Source organism: Aquila chrysaetos, chromosome 8, assembly GCF_900496995.4.
Source record: "Aquila chrysaetos chrysaetos chromosome 8, bAquChr1.4, whole genome shotgun sequence".
Lineage (NCBI taxonomy): Eukaryota > Metazoa > Chordata > Aves > Accipitriformes > Accipitridae > Aquila > Aquila chrysaetos.
In genome coordinates, this window is record NC_044011.1 from 36,150,405 (window position 1) to 36,175,101 (window position 24,697).

General features: G+C 37.7%; 1 protein-coding gene across 2 annotated transcripts in view; it reads left to right on the forward strand.

Moving 5' to 3' along the window:
* The window catches only part of EFEMP1 (EGF containing fibulin extracellular matrix protein 1), a 49,569-nt gene that overhangs the window by 14,487 nt on the left and 10,385 nt on the right, over positions 1–24,697 (forward strand). For both annotated transcript variants that reach the window (XM_030022405.2, XM_030022404.2), the window contains one exon: positions 22,167–22,289. In XM_030022405.2, the coding sequence (XP_029878265.1) occupies positions 22,167–22,289 (123 nt within the window). The remainder of the gene's footprint in view (positions 1–22,166; positions 22,290–24,697) is intronic.

Genomic DNA, 24,697 nt, shown 5'->3' on the forward strand with positions numbered 1-24,697 from the left:
TTCTCAAGAGACTTTCTTTTCAGAAACAGGTTCTCCACATAACTTTCAGATGATAAAGGTGAACTAGATAAAACAACGTATTGCATGTCACACTTAGGGCTAGGTAAAAGCAGTAATATTTCAATAGGCAGTGTTGCAGTTAGTGCATAGACACATCAGAAATAAGCAATGCTTTGGAGTACCCACTGATCTGCCCATAGGCTGTGGAAGATACTTTATTCCTCCCAGAAGTTGTTGGAGACTAAATCAGGAAAGTGTGCAGAATCCAAAAGTCATTCCTGTTTCCCAGGAGTAAAGAAAAAACACATTCTTATCTGAAGTCATCCTGCTTGTATTTACTCTGCACCTAGATCTTCCTCAATCTTACCTGGCTTAATTTGAAGGATCAAGACAGATTCTCTTTCCAGCTTGCTCCTTGTATGTTACTGGAGTACAAAAGAAGTTCAGGATTGTTGCAAGACCCTAAGATATTGCCGACACTTCTAGGCCCAGTATTTTTTACCTAGTGCAGAAAGCACTGTACAAGCAGATAAAAATGATAAGCTTAAGTCAACAACATTGTACTGGTTGAGCACCTCTTGGGCTGCTGGGGTTTGCAGAAGCAGGAGAGCATTATAGCTCAAATGAGCCTGAGTTGGAAGAGAGTTATAACCATCTTCCTGATACGGTTGGTGTGCTGCAAAAGCTGGGTGCAGGAGAAAAAACACCCATTTTTCCCATTGTAAACACTGTTTGACCATTATTTAAACAATCTAGAAAATATATTCATAAGTTTTAATCTATTATTCAGCATGTGGAAAATAATGATTTTGGGGAGGGGGCTGCTTTTTTGTGCGTGTTCCAAGATAAAGTATTCCTCTATCAGAAACTGTGGCTCTATGTGCCTATAAAAGGGAAAATTCCCCATTTCTAGAAGATATTTTTATGAAAAGGTTGCTTTATTATATATTTAAATCAAAATGTTCTCTCCATTATGATTACACTCAAATTCAGTATTCACCATTAAGAGAATCTCTTCCTTACTATGTATGCAGATTTATAAGGCTCCAGGCACCTTTGAAATAAATTGAAAGCACAGCCATGTAATAAAGCCAAAACCAGAAACTAGCCAAGGAGATCCACCCAGCAACACCCTCGAACACCCTCTGCCTCTTCCCCTAAGCACAGCTTTAGAGCACTAGTCTTGATCTTGTCTCTGCTTTCTCCACCCTTGTGAAAGCTTCCTGGGGGATTCCCCAGCTAGCAGAGAAGCTGGAGCTATGCGAGTGGCTGTTCGTGATGCAGAAAGAGTTCACTTGCTTGATTTTCTTACCTATCAAACAGCTCATAAGGAGCGTGGCTGTTTGCAATACTGCTCAGCCCATTTCTAGGGGAATATTGTGAACTAGGAGCAGATCACAGCAGGAGAAAGCAACAGTTAGGGACGAGGAAAGATTTTAACAACTGAGAAAAGAGATAAGCACGGTAAAAACCATACAGAAATAAAGAAGGGGTTGGAGAAAGCAGACTTAAAACTGCTGTTTCCCACTTTGAAACACAACAGTTCAAAACTTCATTTATGATGCTGAAAGGCAGTGTAATCAGAGGACCCCAGAAAAGGAAACGCTTCCTGAAGTCACTGCTATAAGATATGAGTGAGGCCAACAATTTAAGAACTTAATTAAATAAATGTCTGGACATTTTATATAGTGAGACCAGAAGTTAAAGAGCAACTTTTGAAAGGGATAACAAACCTAATTTATATGTTTAAGTCAATCTTTAATTATTAAAGAATGTCAGGATGAGGTTAATTGTTGAAAAGTAGATTGGCAATATCTATACACTTCTGAAGTATCTCATGCTGCCCAATTTGAGAAAGCATAGCGTGTTAAACTTTCTGTCTTTCTGCATTTCGTGACTGCTACCTATGGATTAAGCGTAAAGCCTATTCCCCAAAGCTTTGATTAATCTGTCTGGTGGACATCAGATGCTCAGTATCGTAATGGAACCATTCTCTGCCCTACAAAAACTGCAGAAGGTTGAGACTTTTTTTAGAGAGCACAAACCAGTACAGTTTTGTTGAGAATTAAAACCATTGGGAAATTCAGACAAAAGTTTCTGTAAATCTGACAAAGTGATGTATAAATAATCCAATCTGAGTGTTAGCTGTCAAATGCAATTTAAAACATTTCTATATCGAAAAGAAATCAGGTATTAATATCAGAACATTTTCACATAGGAATCACAGTTTGTCACTGCAGAGAAAAGCATGCAATACTGAAATTCAGTGACATCATTTTGTACTGCCACAGCTTTCAGGGGCCTTACTTAGGCTCCGTTCTTCTGGACAACATATGCATGTAGAAGGAAGTCTGTCCTGCTCTGAACAGCTTAGTGGTGCATGCACTTGCACACCTTAACAAGCACACCCTTTACACAACACTATTGCTGTGTTTAAGTCTTGTGTTTGGGACAAAAGCAGCAGCAGCTTATATTGTTCTTTGCATTTGATTCTTTGTTTTAGTATCTGTCATGTCCAACCTAGCCAAAAACTGGCCTCAGCAAATTCTGGCTCGTAGATGCTGTGGGAGCCCCGGAGGCTCCATACACATGCCTCATCTGTGACCAAACAGGGGCTAAGGAGCCATTTCACAGTGCCTTGTCCTCAGGGTGGAGTCACACTCCTACAACAGCTATGATCAGTAGGCTGAGAGCAAAATATTAAAGAGACCAAAGGGACCAATTGGGATTTTCACAGACTGAATGGCCACTCAGGGGGTTCAGCCAGAAAGAACGATCCTAAGTGCCTAAAAATATGAAAAATAGCAAAAAGGCGACACAAAAATGTTTTTTTTTTAATTTGGCCATAACATTCCAAGCAGGACAGCCATAGGATCTGCCTGGATCAACTCAAGACTGCCTTTGCAGAACACCGCAGAAGTTCATGCCAACGCACCAGCTAACACACACTCCACCTTTATGGCATGAAGTTACAGAACCGTCTCTGTCACAAAAATTCAGATTCAAGACAGCATTACTGTCCCGTTGGGATGCAGTTGGGATGGGCTGGATAGACAACAGCCCTTAAAAACTGAAATGATAATATGCAGGTTTTTCCATTCCTATCATTTGTCCTTAATTTGAAAAATTAAATGCTTATGTCCCATTGTTAACTATTCTTAGCACTAATTTCACAGTTTAGCCCAGTGATGACCAAATGGCTTCCTTACAGGGTTTTTTTCTCTCAGTTCACAGCTGTCCTGAATTTATTTAGTTTGGTGCTTAGGTTGCATTAAAAAAAGGTTTGTGACTCAACCTCCATAAATGTTTTAATCAGAAACCTCACTTGACTCAACTACTGCCTGAAGAACACTATCTGTAAAAATTCAGAGGAGAGAAAGGTAGTACAGTTCTCCATTCTGGTTACTAGCTTAGGGTACATTTACAGCATCATAGAATAATTCAGGTAAGAAGGGACCCCAGGAGGTCTCTAGTCCAACATCCTGCTCAAAGCAGGGTCAGCTCTGAGATCACATGGCAGGTTTATCCAGTCAGGTCTTGAAAACCACTGTGGGTAGGGAGTGCACGACCTTTGGGCAATGTGTTCCACTTCTTGACTGCCCTAATGGTGAAAAAGGTTTTTCCTTATATCCAGTCAGAACCCGTCCTTTCAATTCACCCTAAATTGATAGAGACAGACAAAAGAGATGTGCTAAAAATGCAGACTTCTCTTTTTTTCCTCTTCATTTTTCATTATACTTCTAGCTGGTTTGCATCAGTCCCTTAATTTTACTTATCAAAATATTTCGAATTATTTATTATTTCATTTGGCTGTAGCACAGAGAGGGTGCCAGTCACCAGTGAAAATTTCCTTCTGGAAGGCACTGTAGGTACAGATGCAGTGAAAAAGCTAACCTGAGAAAATCTTCCATCTTCATACTTTTAAACATTTGGCTTGCGTTCCTTCTTTGCTCTATTTTCTTCAAGATTAAAAAATACACCTTCTTAGGTTTTACCTGCTACTAAGACTAGTTCTTACTGTACTTTTCAGAACTGAATTTTGTATAGAACTGTGCTGTATTTATGGGAAAAACTGGTTGCTTTTCTTACAACAGGTGAAGGTGAGGAAGTGCTTTCCATAAGGGAAAGTAACACAATTCTGGGGCAGCCCTGGGTTTGAATGAAAACATTTTCATGGGAAGCAGACTAGCTAATGAGAAGCTGAATGTCATTCCCAGCCTCCCATGACCCAACTCTTGCTACAAGTGAATCTCTGCAGCTTTTTCAGTTTCAGTTTCAGTTTGTAAAAAAAAAAAAAAAAAAAAAAAGAAATATCAATGTGTATCCACAAACCAGGAAAAAAAGTAAAGTTTCACTGATCAGTGTCTATGCTACTTAACGTGCAAAGCTCTGAATAAATGCGAAAATTTATTCATAGCTAGTGCCCACCAAAGTTCTTAAAGTATATCAAGACTGATTTTAATAAACAAAACCACTGTTTATACTTTGAGGTGTCATATTAAGACACATTTAGTTGTGTTCCAGCATTTAAAGCACGTGCTTGGATCCCAGCAATTTCACTGACATCTTTGCACATACCTAAATTTACACAGTTACTTAATGCTGTCCTGAGTTCTTTACCTTGTTGCTAGGATCTTTTATTTTAAAAACCCTCACTAAACTTGCCAGAGCAAGCCTGCAATACCAAGCACAGACCGATCCTATTCACAGGTGGGTAGGAAATGCTTGAAAGTATAGGAGGGAGTAGCCTTGATCTGAAGGAACGGTGCTGTTTACTCAGCTTGCAGTTACATTGCTGGAACATAGTTTTCAGATAATTCTGCTGAGTATCCCAACTTGTCCCACATCTAGCAGTGCTGTCCCTTTTAGATACTCTTCACGTCATTTTTGTGTCTATTTAATCCTTTATTCTCTCTTCCTCTTTACTTAAACTGGCAATAAGTGCCAAAACCTGACTGAAAACAGCAATTCACACTGTGGTCCTGGATAAATTACTATACAATTAGCAACATTGCAACATGAGTTTCAAAATGTTAATGAAATAAAGCTGCTCCTTTAGGAAACTAGATACTTTACAGTTTATGATTTATGATGACTCTAAATAGGATTGTGAACAGTTTACAGTGCCAGATGAAAAAATATTGTCACTCTTACTAACTAGATACTTCGTGCCACTTCTGTGGGAAGTGATGCCTGGCTTGACTAAAACAATCATCTCCTCAGTATCCTCTCTGTAAAATCTTACCCCTTCTAGAAATTGAATTGCAAAATTGTTATGATCTGAAAATCAAATACATTTTCTTCATTATGAAGAGCAAAATGATGCGGTGGACATGACTGGTTTGGGACAGAATGACATGTAGCTGTATGTTCACAGAGAGTTCCTTCCATGAACTTCTCAGATTCACTTTCTGGCTCAAGAGGCTTTGTTCTCTACTACTGGACATTTCGGGTGACCACATGTACATGTAATAAGTATGAAGCCTTATGGGGTAAATAAAAACTACTGCACAAATAAAGTAATAATAAGTCAAGCCCAAGAGTTTTAGGTCAATATGCAGTATTAACCTATTTACTGAACATTCTGTAGATAAGAGATCATTGTTCTTTGCTTTGAAAAGATTTCTGGTTTTAATACGTATTCAGCTATTACTTATCTATTATGCTTTGCTTCCTTTTTATTTTCCTTTCATTGAAAATGAGATCTAACTCCTTAAAAATCATTTGGACTTGATCCTAAAGCACATTGAACACTTTCCAGTCCTTTTGAAAATAATACGATACAAGAACTTTCACGACTTAGTTTTCATTTCTCTGAGGTGGTTTTGAAACTTTGAAATCAGTTCAGAAGATCCTATCTTCTTATTATTTGAGACATTGTATTTCTTTTCTTTCATATTTATCTTTTTGCCTGTCCATGAAATCACAAAAGCATACTTATAGTCTGTTAGATCCTAAATAAGTTTAGATACAGATCCAGCTACAAAGAGTGTTCAACTAACTGCTAGAAACCAAACTTGTCATTGGTCTTCCACCAGTGTTTTGCATATTTATTGGTAGCATCTGATTAATTAAAACCAGCCTCTAAATCAATGGAGTTGGTTAGGTGCTATATACGAAAGTTTTCAAGCTATTTAAACCAGCATGTTTACAGTCTGTTAAAAAACTTGCCCTCCTCTTCAGTAGTCCTTGTCTGGAAATCTTGTATTTTGCAAAAGCTTTTAAAAAATCTTCACAGGCCACAAATACCATTACCTACCAGACTGGTTCTTGCTATCCTTTGAAATCCTCCACTCTGTCCTCTTTGAGACTATAGATGCTTGAAAGTGGCCCTGTATTTTGGTTCAGACTTTACATATCAGCAGAACAGTGGAATCCTTATCCATGACAAAGGCTTCTGTAAGCTAACAGTGCAGAGAAATACAAGTACTCTGTTAGACCTCTTAAGCTGACACAATAAATTTGATTGAAGTTGATTAGCCTGGGAGAAGGCTTAATGTTGCAAACAGTGGTTTGGGTTATTCAAGCTAACAAAAAATCATAGTAGCATAAATAATAATAGGATTAGTAAAATTATCAAAAAAACTTACTTTAAAACACTTTAGCTTCAGAATTTTAAGCAATTCTCCCCCTTATCCTATTGGTGAGAAATTAACATGCTTGTAGATGTTTACTTTTCCTCCACTATAAATAGAACTTCTAACTAATACTTAGGTACTTATCTCCTTGCTTTACCTTATAATTCTATTCTTTGTTCATGGCATTGATTACTTTGATATAATTAGTCTCCCCTAGATTCATCTTCTGTCAGTTCATCTCTTGCCTCATCAGTTATTGGAAGATAGCACTTCCATGAAGAAAGAGCCACTAGTCATTTTTTTTTTGCCATCCAGCAGATGAATGAGCATGGCATGGACTTTCCCCCTGAAGTGCACAGCTGCAAAGCTGAGTGGACAATCAATCATACTGGCATTAAATCCGTCTGGAAGGCATTTGAGGCAGCAAGACATCTACGAAAACCTTGAGTGTGATTGACAGCTTTTTCCAATAGCTTTGACAGGAGTCTAAATTGAGAAATCTCTTCTCCCATCCTGCAAGAATTTATGAGCAAAATTTATTTTGACCAACCAATATTGGCCTGTATTCAACATGAGGCCCTTATGTTCCCCTGTAGGCTTATGCTCATTAGTTAACCTCTGAAATGGTCATGGAAAGACTAGATTAGATTTTAATCAAATATTTATGACTGTCTACTGAGAGCGAGAGACAACCAGGCAATGAAACAGTTATGCTGAGCAACATACTGATAATGTTCTGGGCATGCCTCAGAAATGCTGAGATACAGACAGACTACGTATCCTTGGCAATTAGCTCATACACTCAATTTGCAAGAAAATCAAAATCTGGACCTCATGGCTTTTAAAGAGGGAATGGAACAGACTGAAAACCAAGCAAAATACCTTCTCATGAAGAGAAGGAAAGGCCTCAATGCTACCTTTTCAGGAAGGATGACTAAAGCTTCCCACTCATCTTTCTTTCTGGAGCCAGGAGCAAGAGAAACATCTCATGCCACAAAGTATTAAAAAACTTGTCCAGCGAATCTGTCAGGGCCTGTTCCTTTCCTTCCCCATGTTAGCTACAAAGCTGATTCCTATTTCTTCCTGCAGGTCTCTGGAGGCAAAAAAATCATCTGGTTTGGATGGGCATCTGTACTAACAGTTGTCCCACAGTAGATCTCCTTCTACTGGCATACTAGGCTCCATGCTGCTGGTGCTTTTCAATGCCTGCCAGTGACCCAGACCCAAAACTTGTCTGACATTGAGCCATTTCTAATACTAGTGCAGTTCTTGAGGACTGAAATGGTTAATTTCTCAATGTCCTTGGTTATACTGCCTACTTAACACCAACAGTGTTCTGGGGAGCGCCCACACTTTGTCACAACCACAGAGTTTAAAAAATAACAATTTTCTTTAATTCGGTTGTAAACTACTCTTTCAAGAATTTCATCAACTTGCGTGGAGTAGAAGGGATTGTCAGAGGAGCTTCTTGTCCCTTCATGACCATCTTGCAAAAGCTGATTTTCTCACCAAACTGTGTTTTGACAGAGTGCGTTTCTCTCCCAATGCTCACTTACCTGTGTTCTGTACATTTTAAGATCGTCTTGAGACTTGCACAGGGCTGTATCTATTTTAGATTGTTTTTATTGGCAACTAATGTATACTACCATGCACCCACGTGAACAAAATTACAGAGCCTAGACAACTTTTGTACAGAGTTCCTTTGGCCACAGCCTCTCTGTGGGTTTCATTTGGCAGAAGTGATATCAAGCAGAAGTCTTTCCCTCAGCTTCTGATGTAAACTAAAATACACCTTATAAATAGAAAATACAGGCACCGAGAGCAGTGCCTTTGGGCAAACAGCCACCTTGGGGCTATGGGAAAAATTCAGTTAGATATGATTCATAAATGTAATGAATAGGGTGCCATAAACTCACTTTGCTCTTCACAAACAAAGGCACATTCTCCGCCTTGAAAAATTAGAAGGGCAGAACCCCGAGGAACAGGGAAAGAAAAACAAGAGCAAAGTGAAAGTGGGAGATTCAAGGGGAAGAAAGAAACGTGGGGGCTCAAGTTGTCAGAGTGGAAAGTATAATTTTGAAGACCATCACACAATGCGTGGAGTAAAACAAAGGGCTTTGTTAGGCACTGAATCCCTCTGCACCTCACTTCTGATGAGCTCCAGCTTTAATTTTTCAAAATTTGAAGTGTAATACATTTCAAAAAGAAGTTAGTTTGTTCTTTAAGCTCTAGTTTAGTTGAAGGCTCCTATTGATTACAGCTGGAGCTGGATCAAGCATGAGCTGACTGTGTTCTTCTGGCAGACTCTCATTTGTAAATACCTTTCATCTCATCCAGCAGTGATAATGATGTGCTTAGATGATGTGGCAGCAATTATTTATCTGCTGTGTTAGGTTTTCTACTTTATGCTAGCCAAGTACCCTAAAGTCAGACCACAGAAAGGGATGCTTACATTTTCATTAAATCTTATAACTTCTTCCAAAGAAATTGTAACAGTTCTATTGTAGTTTAAGTAGTCATTTCTTTCTTCACTGTCACTGACAAATTTGGAAGCAACGGGCCTTATTCTACCATATTTAGCAACTTTAAACATGTTACAAATAACCTTGTTATGTGATATCACACCCCAAAGGAAAACCTCTCAAAACTTGCATTTTCCCAGGTTTCTGAGCATCCTGTCTACTAACCAAAGATGAAGCAGAAAGAAGGGGGCGGTGAAGGCCTTGGTTACTCTCTGAATGGATTTACACACTTGCTTAATACCATGTAAATACTGGAAAATAAAGCATGGATCTTGTCAAACTTAAGAAGTTAGCAAATAAGGAGCATTAGAAACAGCACTAATAGCAAATAGAGCTGAAGTATCTACTGCCAAGTCAGTGAGAGATCCCACGTCCTGCCTGGCAATCAGTCTAAATACATCCTTTCTCCCACTTTATGTGACCTTTTCAGGTCAGCAATGTTGTGTGTTAGTTTAATATTTTAAAACTGGAACTTTACGGGTATTTGGCCTACTTTTTTCTATTTATTTTCTAAACAAATGATAGCCACTCCCTTCTCAAACTAACCTTTTAAGCTTCGCCAGAAGTCTGTGAAGATCACAAGGTATAAAAAAAAATTGAAAAAAATCACATGCTCAGGCAAACAAAAGCAGGTTGCTGCATTTCACCATCCTGACAGCCCTGCAAGCAGACTTCTGGAGTACTCTACTTACTCTAGGAAACACTGCTGAAATGTCATTTTCAGTGAAAAGTGCCAGGACTATGGTAGCACAGCATCTATTCTGAGGCAAACCCACGTAACTTTCCAGCCAAAGACCAGAAAAAAAAAAAAAAAATTGGGGGGAAAAAAAAAAAAAGAGAGAGAGAAAAGCTGTCCCAATTGCTACTTCGACTTGGTTGCTTAAAGGCAGCTGGGAAGTCAGATCCTTAGCTTGAGAGCAGAGTTGATCACAATTTTAAGGCAAAGTAATTTTGGAAGAAAAAAAATAGCTCTCTTCCCAAGGAAACTTCTGTTTTTTTAAAATGTTAGGTTTTATTTATTACTGGCTCATTGAAAGAACAAAGTATTTTTTGGTGTCTTTTTTCTTTTTTGTTCCCAAATACAGAAAAAAATGTGGCTAAACCCCAGAAAAATCTTAGTTTGGGGCCAAAAATAATAATAATTTTCAGTTTTAAGGGGTTTTTTGTCAGGTTTTTGAAAGAACAACAAATACTTCCCAAGCACCACTCCAACTTACGATATTCAGTAAACTGCACACCCTCAACTTATTTCAGTTACCCTTCTTGTCCATCCCCCACTTTTGCCCACAGCCCACCATAACCTCCCTTGGGCTCATGTCTTGCTCTCACCATATCCCAGGCAAGTGCAACCACAGCAGGACACATTCTCCTACACAACACAGGGTGCACTGTACCACCTCAGCACTTGCTATTTAGGCATTCTTCTAACAGCTCCAATTATACTTTGAATCAGAAAAACAGCAGCAAAATACAGACATACAGTACAGGCAGGTACTTACCAGCTCTCGGGTCAAAAAGTGAGCAACGAAAACACCTTGGTGTGGTGGTGATCACACTGCTAGTCTTGAATTATAATAAAGTGCTTAATAAACACTATTTCTGTAAGTGAAAAGCAGCTACATTAGTAGCACTCTTATGTATGTGCCTTGCTTTTTCCCCCTTCTTTTCTTTAGCCTCCACTTAGTACCTCTATCATGATACATCTTTTTAACTTTGATGTTCATTTTTCTTCCTTCATAAATACTCATACTGCCTTTTTTTTCCCCCTCTTTTACCTTCAAAGAATAGATTTCTTTTTCCTCTAGTGCCTCTACCTCTCTTCTGATCCTGCCTGGTTTTCCCTCTTGTATCTATTCTCTTTCAAACAAAGGATTTTTAAAACTTCGTTTTAAGCTCTCTTCATGCTAAGAATTACATGGAAAATTGGATTTTCCACTTAAGTTCAAATGGAGAACCAGCTACTGTGAATTCTTAAGGCAAGACAGACAAACAAAAATTTATGAGATACTGTTCCTGATGGTTTTGTTAGATCAGTACCATATAACACTGCTTGTTTATAGCATAGTCAGATTGATATTGCCACAGGAATCTTAACTTTTGCACATCCATTTCACTTCACTGTGCTTGAACTGCGCAACCTGAACATTGTGTTTTTCTATCCCAGCTCTTCCAATCCCCTCCCATCCCTAGAGTATATTTTGGACCAAATCAACTGATGTGTCTTTAAGTACTATTTCCATAATTTGCTTTTATTGTTTTATCATTCAAAAGTTGCAGAAGGCGTGAAAGTGAATTTCTTTTAACCATTTCATTTTTTATTTCACAAGAAGGTAAAATACAGACCAGTGCCCACCAATTATACTTTGAAAATAAATAAGTTTTGGATACGTTTCTTCAAAACAAGGCATCTGTGGGTACATACAGCAACATGCTAGAAGTATCACATAACCATGTAGGAGAAATTCATAACTAAATAATGCCTTCAAAGGCATTTCTGAAGTTGGAACGGCATCAGGAATCTGCTTATTTACGTAGGGAGCTGTGGAGATTGCAGTATGTTGGTACTGCCAACAGATAGGCTGATTAGTGCTAAAAACAATATCATCGTTTAGATAAGCCTTCTCTTTCTGATAGTTGCTATTGAACTCGACTTGAACTTAAATGTTCTCAGCTTGGGAACTACAGTTATAATTCCTAGAACAGCTCATTCAGCCTGCAAAAGCTGAAGGAGAATAAGATTTTATTGATAAAAACTGGTCCCTTATATTAAATATTTTAAGTCCCTTGTCTTATAAGTTCTTTATATCTTAAGGTCCCTTGTTTCTTAAGTTAGCAAAGTGTGCACTGATGAGCTATGCGTTCACTACCAAAAAAACCGCAAAAATCAAGACTATTGTATTTCAGGCTAGGATTGGATATCACATAGTTTATGCTTAGTGCATCGGTTTGCTCACTGTGTTAATTAGATTTTGTTCAGTTGATAGCTAGCTGCCTTTACTGTCAGAAGGACATGCAGACTATGGTAGTGCCACACAGACAGACCAGGTTTTCACCTGACTGCATCCCCCATTGCAGAACCTTTACCAGCAACTCCCACGTGGAGATGCCTCCCTCACCGTAAGGAGACACTGTGCTTCCTCACAAGAGGAACCGTCTGATTAGGACTAAAACAGTTGAAGACATGCCAACATACAAGGAAAGCAAGATTTTTTTGCAGGAACTGTTTTCTGTGTTGTCTCAGAATAAAACTTGATTTTTAAAGTGTGCTCTGAAGCACACTTTTTGGATAGAAGTTTGTGTTTTCCTTTGCAGGGACCCAGCAGCTGCCAGTGTAAGTGCTGTGAAAAGGCTTGCAAAGATTTAATGAGTGATTCTTCAACTTCCTAATTAAAAACCACAATGAGCTTTCAGGCCTTTATTTCCCTAATATTACAGGTTGTAGCAGTAATATTTTGTTCAGTCAAGCCTAGCTAAAGGAAAATGCTTATGAGGTTTCCAAGGAGAGAAATAAACAAAATGGAAATGAATAGGGAACTTGGAACTTTTAAGTGTACATAATTAAGAAAAAAATACATCCTTCAGATAATTCTGGAAACTATTAGGAGATATTCATAATTCATAACCAGTTGTTTGGTTTTCTTTCAAGCAAGGGGGCAGCTTTACATCAAACACTGACTAGCTTTTCCATTAACTTAAATAAACAAAACAGTATGCTTCAAGTTAAGTGAACATCTTTTCCTTTTTTTTTTTTTTTCCTTTTTAATAACTGGGTGAATTAGAAATAAGAACAAGACATTTACTTTCAAATAGGAAATTAGTTTGCATGCTATTTCTTCATGTTAAAAATACTTTGGAACACTCACAAAAACAATGTTAAGCTGAATTTATGGAAATGTTCCATATCAGTTTTGAAGATGATATGCCAGATGTCGGGGAGAACTCTTTCATCTGCAATAATGGAATAGTTTAATCCACCCTTGTTGTTTTTGAGTATAGTCCAAGTGTATTGGTCATCATGGGTGGGTGATCCTCACTTAGGCAGGCATGAACCAAAAAGCACAAGTTGTTAGACCTCTAGCATAAAGTCACAAGAAAGCAACAGCAGGAAATACTCTACTGAAAGTAAAAATAAGCTATTGCGATATAAATCAAAAAGTTTACCATTATGACAACTCACATTTTGAAGCACTCTGAGACTTGCAGATACATTGCACTGAATTATTGGATTGTAACTTGAAAGCAAGTATGGCTCCATTTATGGCCCCAGCAGAAATAAAGCCAAAAATACAAATTTTAAATTAATATAGATCAAAAACATGGAACATTTTTCTTTTTGATGAGCAGGAAGACTAATAGTTACCATTGTGGTCTTCTAGTGGGGAAAAAAGTATTATTCTTCCCTTTCAGAAACTTTAAACACAAAGACATATATATTAATATCTGTGTTCTTGTTTTAAGAATACATGTTGCAGTAATATTGGATAAAAAATACTATTGTTAAATGTCTTTTGGGAATGGTTTTTGTGGCCTTCTATGAGACTAACACTGTTGTCATATTAGCCATACCACTTTTATTTGTAATAATCATTTTAATTACTGTATTACTTGGAACAGTGTTTTATGTGTCACATTCATTTAATTCACTATGGTTGTTATTCGATAATGAAGGGTATCTTTTTATCAGAACACATTTCTACAAGCTGTGTTGAACCATGGCTTGTACTGGTGGGGGCCAGGAAAAAGTACAGAGCGCAACATAGTAAAAGTTGTAATACAGCATTAGGCTTTTTAACTTGCCATACTATTTCCAGCATGGACAGCTACTGTGGAGAAGGCAGAATACATGTTTGGGCACTGATTCAGGTTAAGCACCCTTACCTTGTCACCACTGAAATACTGTCCTGAATGTAAGAATTATAAGTATTGTCTTATGTTAAGATATAGGATAGAAAAAGCATGTTCAGTTGCATATGGCATCTCCATCTTCAAAATAAAAAAAAACCAGCTCAGAATTAAAAGCCATTTACCTTTGCAGTGTAATTTACAGACTGCATGGCATACCCTAGAGAAGGAAGGTGGTATCACAGATGGAGGCAAAGTGGAGGAGAAAGGAAGTAATGCATCAGTTCAAAGCTTCATTCTTTTTTTTTTTCCCTTTTCAGCTGCCTGCCACTCCCAAACAAACATGTGGGAGACGTTCTAGTGCTGAAAGCTATGGCTCACTCCTTTATTTAGCTATTCTATGTGATAAGTCAATTCAGTTTGGACATACCAAAAACAATACATAATTGTGACAAAGTACTGCAGTCCAGACTTGATTATTACAGCTTGATCCCTTATTAACTCTGTTGAGTTAATAGAAGGAGGATGCTTTTCCTATACCTGCATACTCACGAAGTCACTGTGGTTGGGTGACTTTCCCAAATTCACGGTAGTTGCTAACATTTTTGCAGTCCAAATACAGAAATCACACAAGGAACTATAAGTTGCAGTGGATTAAAATTTTTTTATACATTTTCTACATTAACACTTTGCATTACTTCTATTTTGTTGTGCCATGATACCCAGGAGTATTAAAAGACAAATCTACAAGGAACTTGCTTTGCTGTACTCTCAAATTTGAGAGGGGAAATGTTTCAGCACACCAAAAGAAGTCGTGCCATTTTTCATGAAAATCTCATTAATTTAAACATTCTACCTCACATATTTGCTTAAATGTAGGTCTTGGCTCTTACATATATTTTTCCTGTGCAAACAAGCATTTGTGCAGGTTACCTTCGCTCAACTGTGAAAACTTGTTACCAGGGCAATCAGTCCAATATACTTAACATGAAAGGGCCAAAGGAAAATTTAAAAGGGAAAGAGAAAAACCAGCAATAAAGAGGGATTTTATGGGCTGCTACAGAGTTGTACAGAATTATAGACGCTACCTCATGACACTACTGGATAGTGACTGCACTGTTAGAGTGCAGGTCTCTATATAAACAGGTTTTGCCACTCTAGAAGTGAGAAATTTCTCCAAATATTTAGTCTTTTGGTACCTACTGACCTGATGTTATGTAACAGATTTTGTGCTGGTATTTTACCACCACAAAGCACAGCCTCCCAACACCAATGAGTTAAACGTTGTCTGGGCATCCAGCCCAGATGAATAACATCCCAAATGTTGAAGGAAGTAGCAAGGGAAATAGAAAAGCCTTTGACAGAAATTGTTGATAGCTTGCTAAGGCTGGGGAGGGAACCAGGGAATTTGGAGGTTGCTAATGTTGTTCCTATGTGTAAGAAAGGATCAGGGAGGATCCAGGAAACGACATAGCAGTGAGCTTGGCTTCAGTTGCAAGAACAATATAAGAAACATAAATGAGGGACAGAATACTTAATTTGGTAAAATAAAGTAAGCCCATTCTCGTGGAAGAACTATAGTGGTCTAATTTCTTCAAGTATTTTACCTTCAGCTGGTTATTTCTGAAAAATACTAATAAAAAATGTCTTACAGACAGAAGGAAAGCTAATGAAGTAGACACAAAGTAAAAGGTTTTACAGAATCCTGAAGTTAAGATACCTGCAGTACTGTGCAGATCATTGTATGTCTGATATCAGACTCACTGGTGCCATCGCTTACGTGGGAGGCAGTGTTTTCAGTTCAAATTAATCTATTAGAAAAATAGACCGAGTCATTTTCTGGTCTCACTCACACTGAGAACTCAAAAAATTTAAACTGATTAACTAAAATATTTATCGTTTACATTCAAAACAAATGGAGAACAGCTTCACTGGAGTCAATAACAAGTGCAACACTGACATCAGTGGAATCATTCTGGGTTTAGATTTGTATAAACCATTCAGAAGCTGGTCCATTGGTGCTGCTCAGTGGGGACAGAAATAAGAATTTGGATCCCATAAGGTCATTTTAAGAACCCTCTTTTTGATCTGGTGGAATATTCTGCTTACAAGATTGCTACAGACCAGAATAGAAAAAGCAATTTGCAAACATTTTGAGTTGTTTGAACAGATGACTATATACACAAAAAAGCAGAGCATGAAGATGCTGTAATAAATTGCAATATGTTGAGAGCCAGTGAGCAGCAAGAAGCTGAGCACTTCAGTCACAGGAGTAAGACATACTTGAGTTAGTTAAGAATAGTTCTTCAGCTCTGACCACAACATACAGGTATGAGCTAAAGGAGAAAAGGTTTAAATGGCTTAAATAAGATGAAGGATAGATGTGGATTGCATTTTTTTTTCTACAAAAGATTGAAGCACTGGTGAAATGCATCTCGTGAATTTATGTACTTCTCATGATACTAAGAAAATTACAGAGATTAAGCTGTTGCATAAGTGAGCAAGCAGCATGAGTCAGGGGGTTTGGGAAAAATGAGTCACAGCATGAAGGGAACGGAGCCAGGTTTGTAGCTCAGAAAGAGAGACTAGGAAAGAATTTTATGGATGTAGATAAGAGCCTGACAGAATGGATTGCAGTAGAGAAGTAGAAAAACTAACTAGCTCTAAAACAGGGAACCATACACTACATTTAGAGAAAGCTATAGCTAAAAAGCAGGTCAGGCAAAATTTTTGTACACAACTGGTGGTTGAAATATCGAGCAGGCTGCCAAAGTCAGCAATGGAAGGACATAATTGTGTAAATCACTTCAAGAGGGAGCGCGGGTACATTTTTGGAAAATGAGGGAATCACTGGGTATAGCTATTAGTGAGGCTTGTGGAATTAAAACTATGAAATGCAAGTTGATTTATATTTTGAAGGAATACAGGAGCAAGCTCTGCTGCCCTCCATGGTTCTCACGTTATTTCTGTAGTACCCTGCAAACTTCAAACAGTAGCCTATGCAAATCAGAGCATTATTGTAACCTGCAGATAGTTATCAATATGAAAGTCTTCTAAAATGAACTTCTTGGAATAGTCCTGGAGATTGTTGCAAAAGAGTATTTATATCAGGATGGGTCATTGGGGTCTGATGGCCATATTTACCGTAGTATGGTTGAGGACTTCCATAAATATTTCTGAAGGAGCAGTGTGGCTTACATGTAATTTAATTGAGAGACCAGTGTCCTTAATTGTAATTTTCCTCCTCCCACTTCTCTATTGACTCTGGCTCTTTACATCAATTTAAGGCTTTTATATAGCAGTAATCATTGCAACTGGATAGAGGACCATACCACCTATCCCATTTCAGGAATGGTAAGGTTTGACCGAGCATAAGCATGCAGGAAAAACAGAATATGAGATTCAAATAATTAAAGGCTGTGTCATGATGCTTAATGGATCTGAATTCAGACTGTTCAAAGAACCTGAATTTGTGTTTTGCAATCCTCCGAGTAGTTGACTTTATCACATTCTTTCAGTGTAGTGTTCTGGATGTAACACCTATAAACAACATACAGAAATCAAAGTACTCAATTCAAACACATTTTACAAATTTTGTTAATTTTTTGTAACTGTGTGAAGTACAAATAAATCCCATAATAAGTTTGCTTTTAAGTGGCTTATTGAAAGACTACATAATAACCAGAGTTTAATTATTACAGTGATCAAGACACTGAAGGTAACCCAGCTCCATTTTCAAGTAAGATCAATCTGCAAAAGGATTGTTAGAGACACCCAGGCTATTTCAAAGGAAAATTTCCAACTACACAGGCTGTAACTGTCCAGAGAATAACTGTCTGGGAATAAGAATCTGAGCAACATCTTAGATCAGACTCAGAGATACAGTGAGTTTAAGAATTAATCTATATTTCACAGGTTGCATGCATCAATAATCAAATAGCATTCAGGTTGTTTAACAATTTAATACAACTTACAGCTCTTTGTTATCTGTAGCAAACAGCACAACCCCTTAAACAGCTGAGATTAGAAAATACAAAGAAAAAAGAAAGGGTAATGTTGAAAGAGAAATCATTTTAATTACTGGTTATCAGTGTAATTTACATTGCCTACCTGAGTGAACAAATGTATGTGTAACATCAAGAAATGAAATTTAAACAAGTTGATGAGGAATGAGTTGAGGGTGTTTTCAGGTACAGCTTACAAGATACTTGCTTAAGGTAGAAGCTTCAGCTATGGCATCAGTTGCTGAAACACTTATCGAAACAAACTTTACCATGATGACACTAAATTTGGAAAAGAGGATGCAGAAGAAAGATGCTCAAGAATGAGCTTGTAAAAGCCCATTATTTTCTTTCTAGATCTGTTTCTTATACTGCACTCATCACTGTGGTATCTTGAGTGCTTTCCAGTAGTGCATTAAGCAACATGACAAACATCTGTCACATGTTTGTTCTCTCACCCTCTCCCCAGAGAGACAAGTGTGTGCAGTGGAGTGTCTTGTTTTAATTTTTTTTAATTATTATAAATACACATGCACGTAACACATTATTAAACATTCATGCTAGAGAGGAAAGGTCAGACAAATTTATCTTGCTTTTACTTTTAGGATTAAAGCTGGTGAGCTCTGTGATGGTCCTGTGGGAGTTTCTATCACACCTTTGTCCCAGAAGGCTATGTCTTCACAGATACCAGATCAGTCTGGTCACAGGTGTCTGCAGCAGGCAGAAACCGAAAGTATGGATTCTCAATACCCTCATTTACTGTTCACACTTAAGTCCAGAGATTTTGTCAAGAAAGATCAGTTGGAATGAGATGGTAGAATTTAAGGAAAAACACGTGCTTTGTATAACCACCATCTCATCCCCATATTATTGCTTTTGATACAGACTAAAAGCAGGAATTGGTGCAGCTTCCAGATCACTGTCACAGAATCAGGTGCCACTGTGCAAGTTACACACACAAGCTAGGAATCTAATGGATTGGAAAAGTCTGATTTAAACTGGAAAAAGGAGTTCTTAGAATAATGGAATGAAGACCTGAGAATTACTGATTTCCATACAGAGGGGACATAACTGGGAAAACAATCTGGAAGCTTCACATCAGTCGGAGTTCAGTCAGACCCCAAACAGTTGCAGATAGACAGTCTACCCATTCAAGAACCATGAACACGTAAGTGGGAATCCCAGATGAATATTGGCACCACCAGTGTAAGATTATGCTACTTCATATGGGGAAGAGAAGCATGTCTCTGTGTGTACTGGTAGGTAACTCTACTTCTGCCACCTCAGAGAAAAATGGAGCTCTTCTGCCTCATCCCAAGGAGACCTCCAACATTGATGTTGCTTCCTTCCTATGACTTCCGCTCCTCTATTGCTCCAATAACTCCAAGGACAGTTAGAAAAAAAGACTGATTCTCTAACAGAGGATTATTCAGGTCACACCGAGTGCCAAGAAGCTGAAGACTTCTTTTTGGGCTTCACTCACCAAAGGCATAGATGCAGAGATCTGTGCAGCAACATCGCATTGCAGAATCCACCAGTGCTTCTTTCCATACTCCACAAGGGCTGGGCTACTTCTAGTATCACACACACCAATACAATTCACATTTGGCACTGCTTTGAGCACTGAAATCTTCCACTCACATCCTCACCCTTGTATCAGTCACAACAGATATATCCGTAATTATTGCAATGCTAGAGATTTCAGAACTGCATGTTCTAGCACTGAAACTTTTCTAGCTGCCTGTTGTTCTCCTCCCACAATATTTTCGTTGAAGCACCTAAACGTGATCTTTAGGCCATCAGCCTTCCTCTAACATTACTGATTTCTTTGCACAGATGTGAGCAGAACTGCTCTAATCATGACAACCTACCGCCCTTCCCCAGTGAAGGCTAGAGGCTGCTCTCCTGTCCTCCTTCACTTCCCACCTTAGACAGTTCAGAAAAGTCCACACAAGAAAAAAAAAGAGGATTGGGGTTTTCAAAGAACTCCCACCAATACTTCATTCCATGTAGCTGTTTCCCTAGCTTGCCTAGGGACTCACTTCTCAACAAAAGCCATCCAGCAAAGACAGTCAAAATAGCAAAAAGTACCATGACAATGCAGAGTAACACTGATAAAGCTCTTCTGAAGTCCACCAAGAATATGCCACATACTGATACGCATTTTCATGGCATGTAGAAGACAGACAGGACATACAGTCACAGCTAATATGCAACCCAGTTCAGGATCCTAACTTGAATAAGAAGCTTAGCAGAGCTCTAAAGGATTCCTTGAAACAAGTCTCAAGAAAAGGTTGTTGTTATAAGAACAGATATTTTTGGCCATAACATCAGATCCTCCAAGAGGAGGCAGCTAGCAGTCAAACACTACTTCTGAATAATTGTTTTTCTTTCAAACTGAACTTACCATTGGGAAAAATCAAAGACCCTGAGTGCATAAATCAATCTAGTTTGCTTCATTTTAGCTGGAGTAGCTTATTATTCCATAGAAGTTAAGCTTAATGGAAATCAAACCATGGATGCAAATGGCAACATAGGTACTTAATGCATTTTAACTAATCCATCTTAAAAGGTAACTCATGTTCAGTTTACTTATATATGAAGTTCCTAAAGATCAAATAAACTTTCTTTGTTCCAGCACACTCTGCAACAAAAAGGATTTGAACTGTATGAGTATTATAGCCATTTTATTTTCAACTTTTGTAGAAACTAGGAGTACATGCAAAGCCCAGTGAAGTCCTTGCAAAGACTTGCATTGAACTCCACCGTGCTTTGGCTCAAGCGTTTAATGATGTGTCAGGTTGGTATGAGGCAGCCAGCTATAGTCCCTGAAAGTCTTTACACCTGAGAATGTGCTTTTCAGCTGTCAGTACAGAACAATGCAGTCAGCAAGTCCTGCATCAACACAGCAGCTTTAGGACTGATATGCAGAAATGCAAAGAGCAGGCTAACATAAAAAGACTTTATTTTTCCTGTCAGATAAAGAGAAGATACATGTAAAGTATTTGGACATTTGGGGAAAGGGCAAACATTGAGAATTAATTCAAACTGTTGATGGTTTATTTTTTATTGAATCTTGTGGTCAAAATTGTTTTCATTTGCTCTGAGAAACAATCCATCATTTTTTCCAAAGCACCACCCAGAATCTGCCACTGGTGGTGTTCTAACGTCCCCAGTGCCTATACAAATAGAGAGGTCAGCTGAGATTTGTAAACTAGAGATCATAAGTTTTAAGGAATTTGTTTGTTCAGCCTAGAGTCTCCAAATTGTGTACAATGCCAAAGTTAAAAAGTCCTTTCACTGTACTGTGTCAGGTTACAATGAAAAGCTTTCCAACATTTTGGATGTTCAGATGAGAAAGCAAATTGTAATTCCATCTTAAGCAACCTATTTGTCAGCACATGCAGTTTAATTATAATTAAGTACCTCCAGCAGTTACAATGAATAGGCAAAATCAAAATGTTGTTTTTATACTTGTATAAACCTGCATTTAGTGTGAACTAAAGCTGCCTGAATTACACTGAGAAGTATCGGTCTAGTATTTGCATTTTTAGCTGTACTGTTCAAATACAAACATACGTAAACTGTTTCCAAAGACTTCAGATTGACTGAATTAGGGGAATTTTCATGGGAATGAAAAGAGGCAGATCTCTTCCTGATGAGAAGGCCACCACATACCAAGTTCCAAGTCCCTGTCCAAAGTATGGAGCATAGGAACCATGCAAAAGAGATCACCAGGGTCTTTTTGTATCAGCAAAACAACATATTTCTAACTCATTTCATTCTTGGGAAAGAGCTGAACTACATTTGCTGAAATTTGCCAGAGTAATTCAGCATGCAACAAACAACCAGCATGGGAAAAAAACACAAACCAGAAAAGTCAAATTATTAAAATATGATAAAGTTGCAAGAAGTTTACAGAAAGTTTTATAGTGATAAGTACAAAATATTAATGGTATTTGACAAATAAAAGTATCTGATTGTTTAAAATAACCGTATCTGAAAATATTTCCAAATGCAGTACATCAGAATTAAAAGCTATTAGAAATCTGATAACATTATGCCCTGCAAATGGAATAAGCATTGAGATTACATCTTTGGAGTATATTTGAACTTTGCTGCCTTCACTTACAGGTAGCTTGAAGATGTGTAAAGCATTTCAACAGGCTAAATATTTTAAGTAATCTTTATGACTAATACTGCATTTGCTTTTTTTTATAAAGATATAGATGAATGTGCAACTGGAACCCATAATTGTAGAGCTGACCAAGTATGTGTCAATTTAAGAGGGTCCTTCAGCTGCCAGTGTCCTCCAGGCTATCAGAAACGAGGGGACCAATGCGTTGGTAAGTGTTGCTCTAGACTAAATTATTTTCTTTCATTATCTACAGTTGCAAACTTTATATTGATTATAAAGTCTATAGGCATGTGTACTGTAAAATAGCTATATAACTTTGAAATGCAATGGAATAATCACTTTATCACGATAACTAGTCACTGAAACATGGAACTAGAAACTATTTTAAGTATAATCAACACTTACACATGAACTTCACAAGATTAATTTTCCTAACAGTTACCATTGTGTTTATTGTTTGTATTGGGGTATTGCCTAATGTCCCAGATATAGTCATAAGTCTACTATAGCAGCAAACTAAAGCATGTCTTTCCACTGACCTCAGTGAGACTTGACTCCAGATCTGTAGGACAAAGCACTACCTTCACACAGACCTAAATCCCTGCTCTGCAGAGCCCCCTTGGACAGTCTGTTTCAGTACTCAGTTTTATGAGTATAAATGAAAGAGATGGAAACTCTGAATGCAGGTATATGATATTTGCAACTTATAAACCACTACACTTTATTCTTTGTGCCAAAATAAACTATCAGCACCTTTGGGACCTATATAAGTATAGCATTAAATTAAATCCAAGTGCAGTGTAAACACTGCATCTTTCCTATTCCATCCTCATTTGGGGACATTATGCAAAAGTGCCATTACTCTGTTCTGCAGTCCTCCTTCAGCCTTTATTTAACACCTCTTTAATCATGATTTCAATGGATGAATTGCTTTTATAGGCACTCCAGCCTTAAGCCTTAGGTTTGTCAGAGATAATAAAAACAACTATGAAATAAGAGAATCAAATATATACATCATGAGCTGCTTTAAGAGGTGGTCTTGAATAGGACACAAGACTGGTTTTATGCAGCCTAGGAGAAAAATGTTTGGCGGGGGGTGGGGGGGGTTGGCCTCAGCAGAACAGGAACAGAACTTCAGGTTTTCCTCTTTTTCTTAGTGTTAGGGATCCTGCATTTGAAAGTGTTTAACAATTTTTTTTTATTTTTAATCTCTTTCAAAAAGCCTTGCAAAGTCTATAGGTAGTCACTGCCTAACAAGAGCTGCAGGAAGGAAACTGGGGAAATTTCAGTACACATCCAGACTAACTTAAATTTCTGGGCATGGCTCTTCCTTTAGGGTTCTGAGCCAAGGGCTGTAGAAATTGACCCAAAAATTCTTATCTCTTTCCCAAAAGATGTGGCTCAGGCCCTGAACTGACAAATTGATATAAACACAGATGTATCTGATTTTTCTCAGTTCTCTGTGCAAGAGTAGGAGGAATAGTTTGGAATGTAGGTAGATGAATAGTTTTGACAGGTCATTGGTTTTTTTTTTTTTTTAAATATCTGGGTTTTATCTAGATTTTTTAGAGCAGGTAAAGTATATTACTGCTATGCAGTAGCACTTTTAATGTCAAGACCTATGATACTACCTGAAAGTCTCATGGGACACATATTATAGCACTCAAAAGAAAAGAAGCAGAATGATACACTCTTATATCTACATGTGAATACATTAATGCATCTAAGTCTATACATGAAGATGTCTGGAAAGTGAAATTTCCCTTCTCCTATTTAGGTCAAAACCAAGAATAACACCTGTGTTACATATTACACATTGACCTAAATTATAAGTACATCCCTACACTTATTACTGTCAGCATTTCAGACTAAAGCCTGTCTTTGGGGATTTTATAACAACTTAGCCAGAAAATGTTCTTGGGGCCAGATCTTGATAGAGGTTCTCCATATGGGAGGAAATGTTTCTCAAATTTGAAAGAAATTTTTCCAGACTATTTTGGCTTCAAGGTAGAAGGAGAAAAGGACTCATTTCTAACGACTGATTTTAATCTAAATTCACTAATAATTTCTGTCTTTTTTTTGAGATTTTTTTTTAATTTGCTCATTTACATATTGCAAAATTAGTCTTTTCTGAAACATGGGACTGCAGGTAGAATGAACTGTTTTCCATCATTACTTCAAAGAGAAGATTTGGCTGAATTGATTAGATAATGCTTAGCCCTTAGATCTGCATGGAGCTGATGTGCCTAATCCTACAAGGAAAACTCCCACTGACTTAGAGTCAAATCCTGGAAGTATTTATGTGCATAAATGCAGTGCCTAAGTAGCAAAGCATTGCTCGTATGTCTGTATTGTATAATCAAAACTTTAAACAGCAATTTGTAACAGCTTAGTCCTGTAAAAGTCAAGGATGCACGAGATCTACTGTGCCTCCTAATTTATTCCATTTCTACTTCCAAATTTCTCTCTGCAACAAAAGAGTTACAGTGACAATCGCTACTGGATGGATAGCCAGGAATTTTCCAGCATAAGCCTTTTCATTCAGAACCATCCAAAACACTCCACTGCTAAGTTTAGCCCCAAACAGTGACTGCAAATTTGACAAAGAAAGGGTTA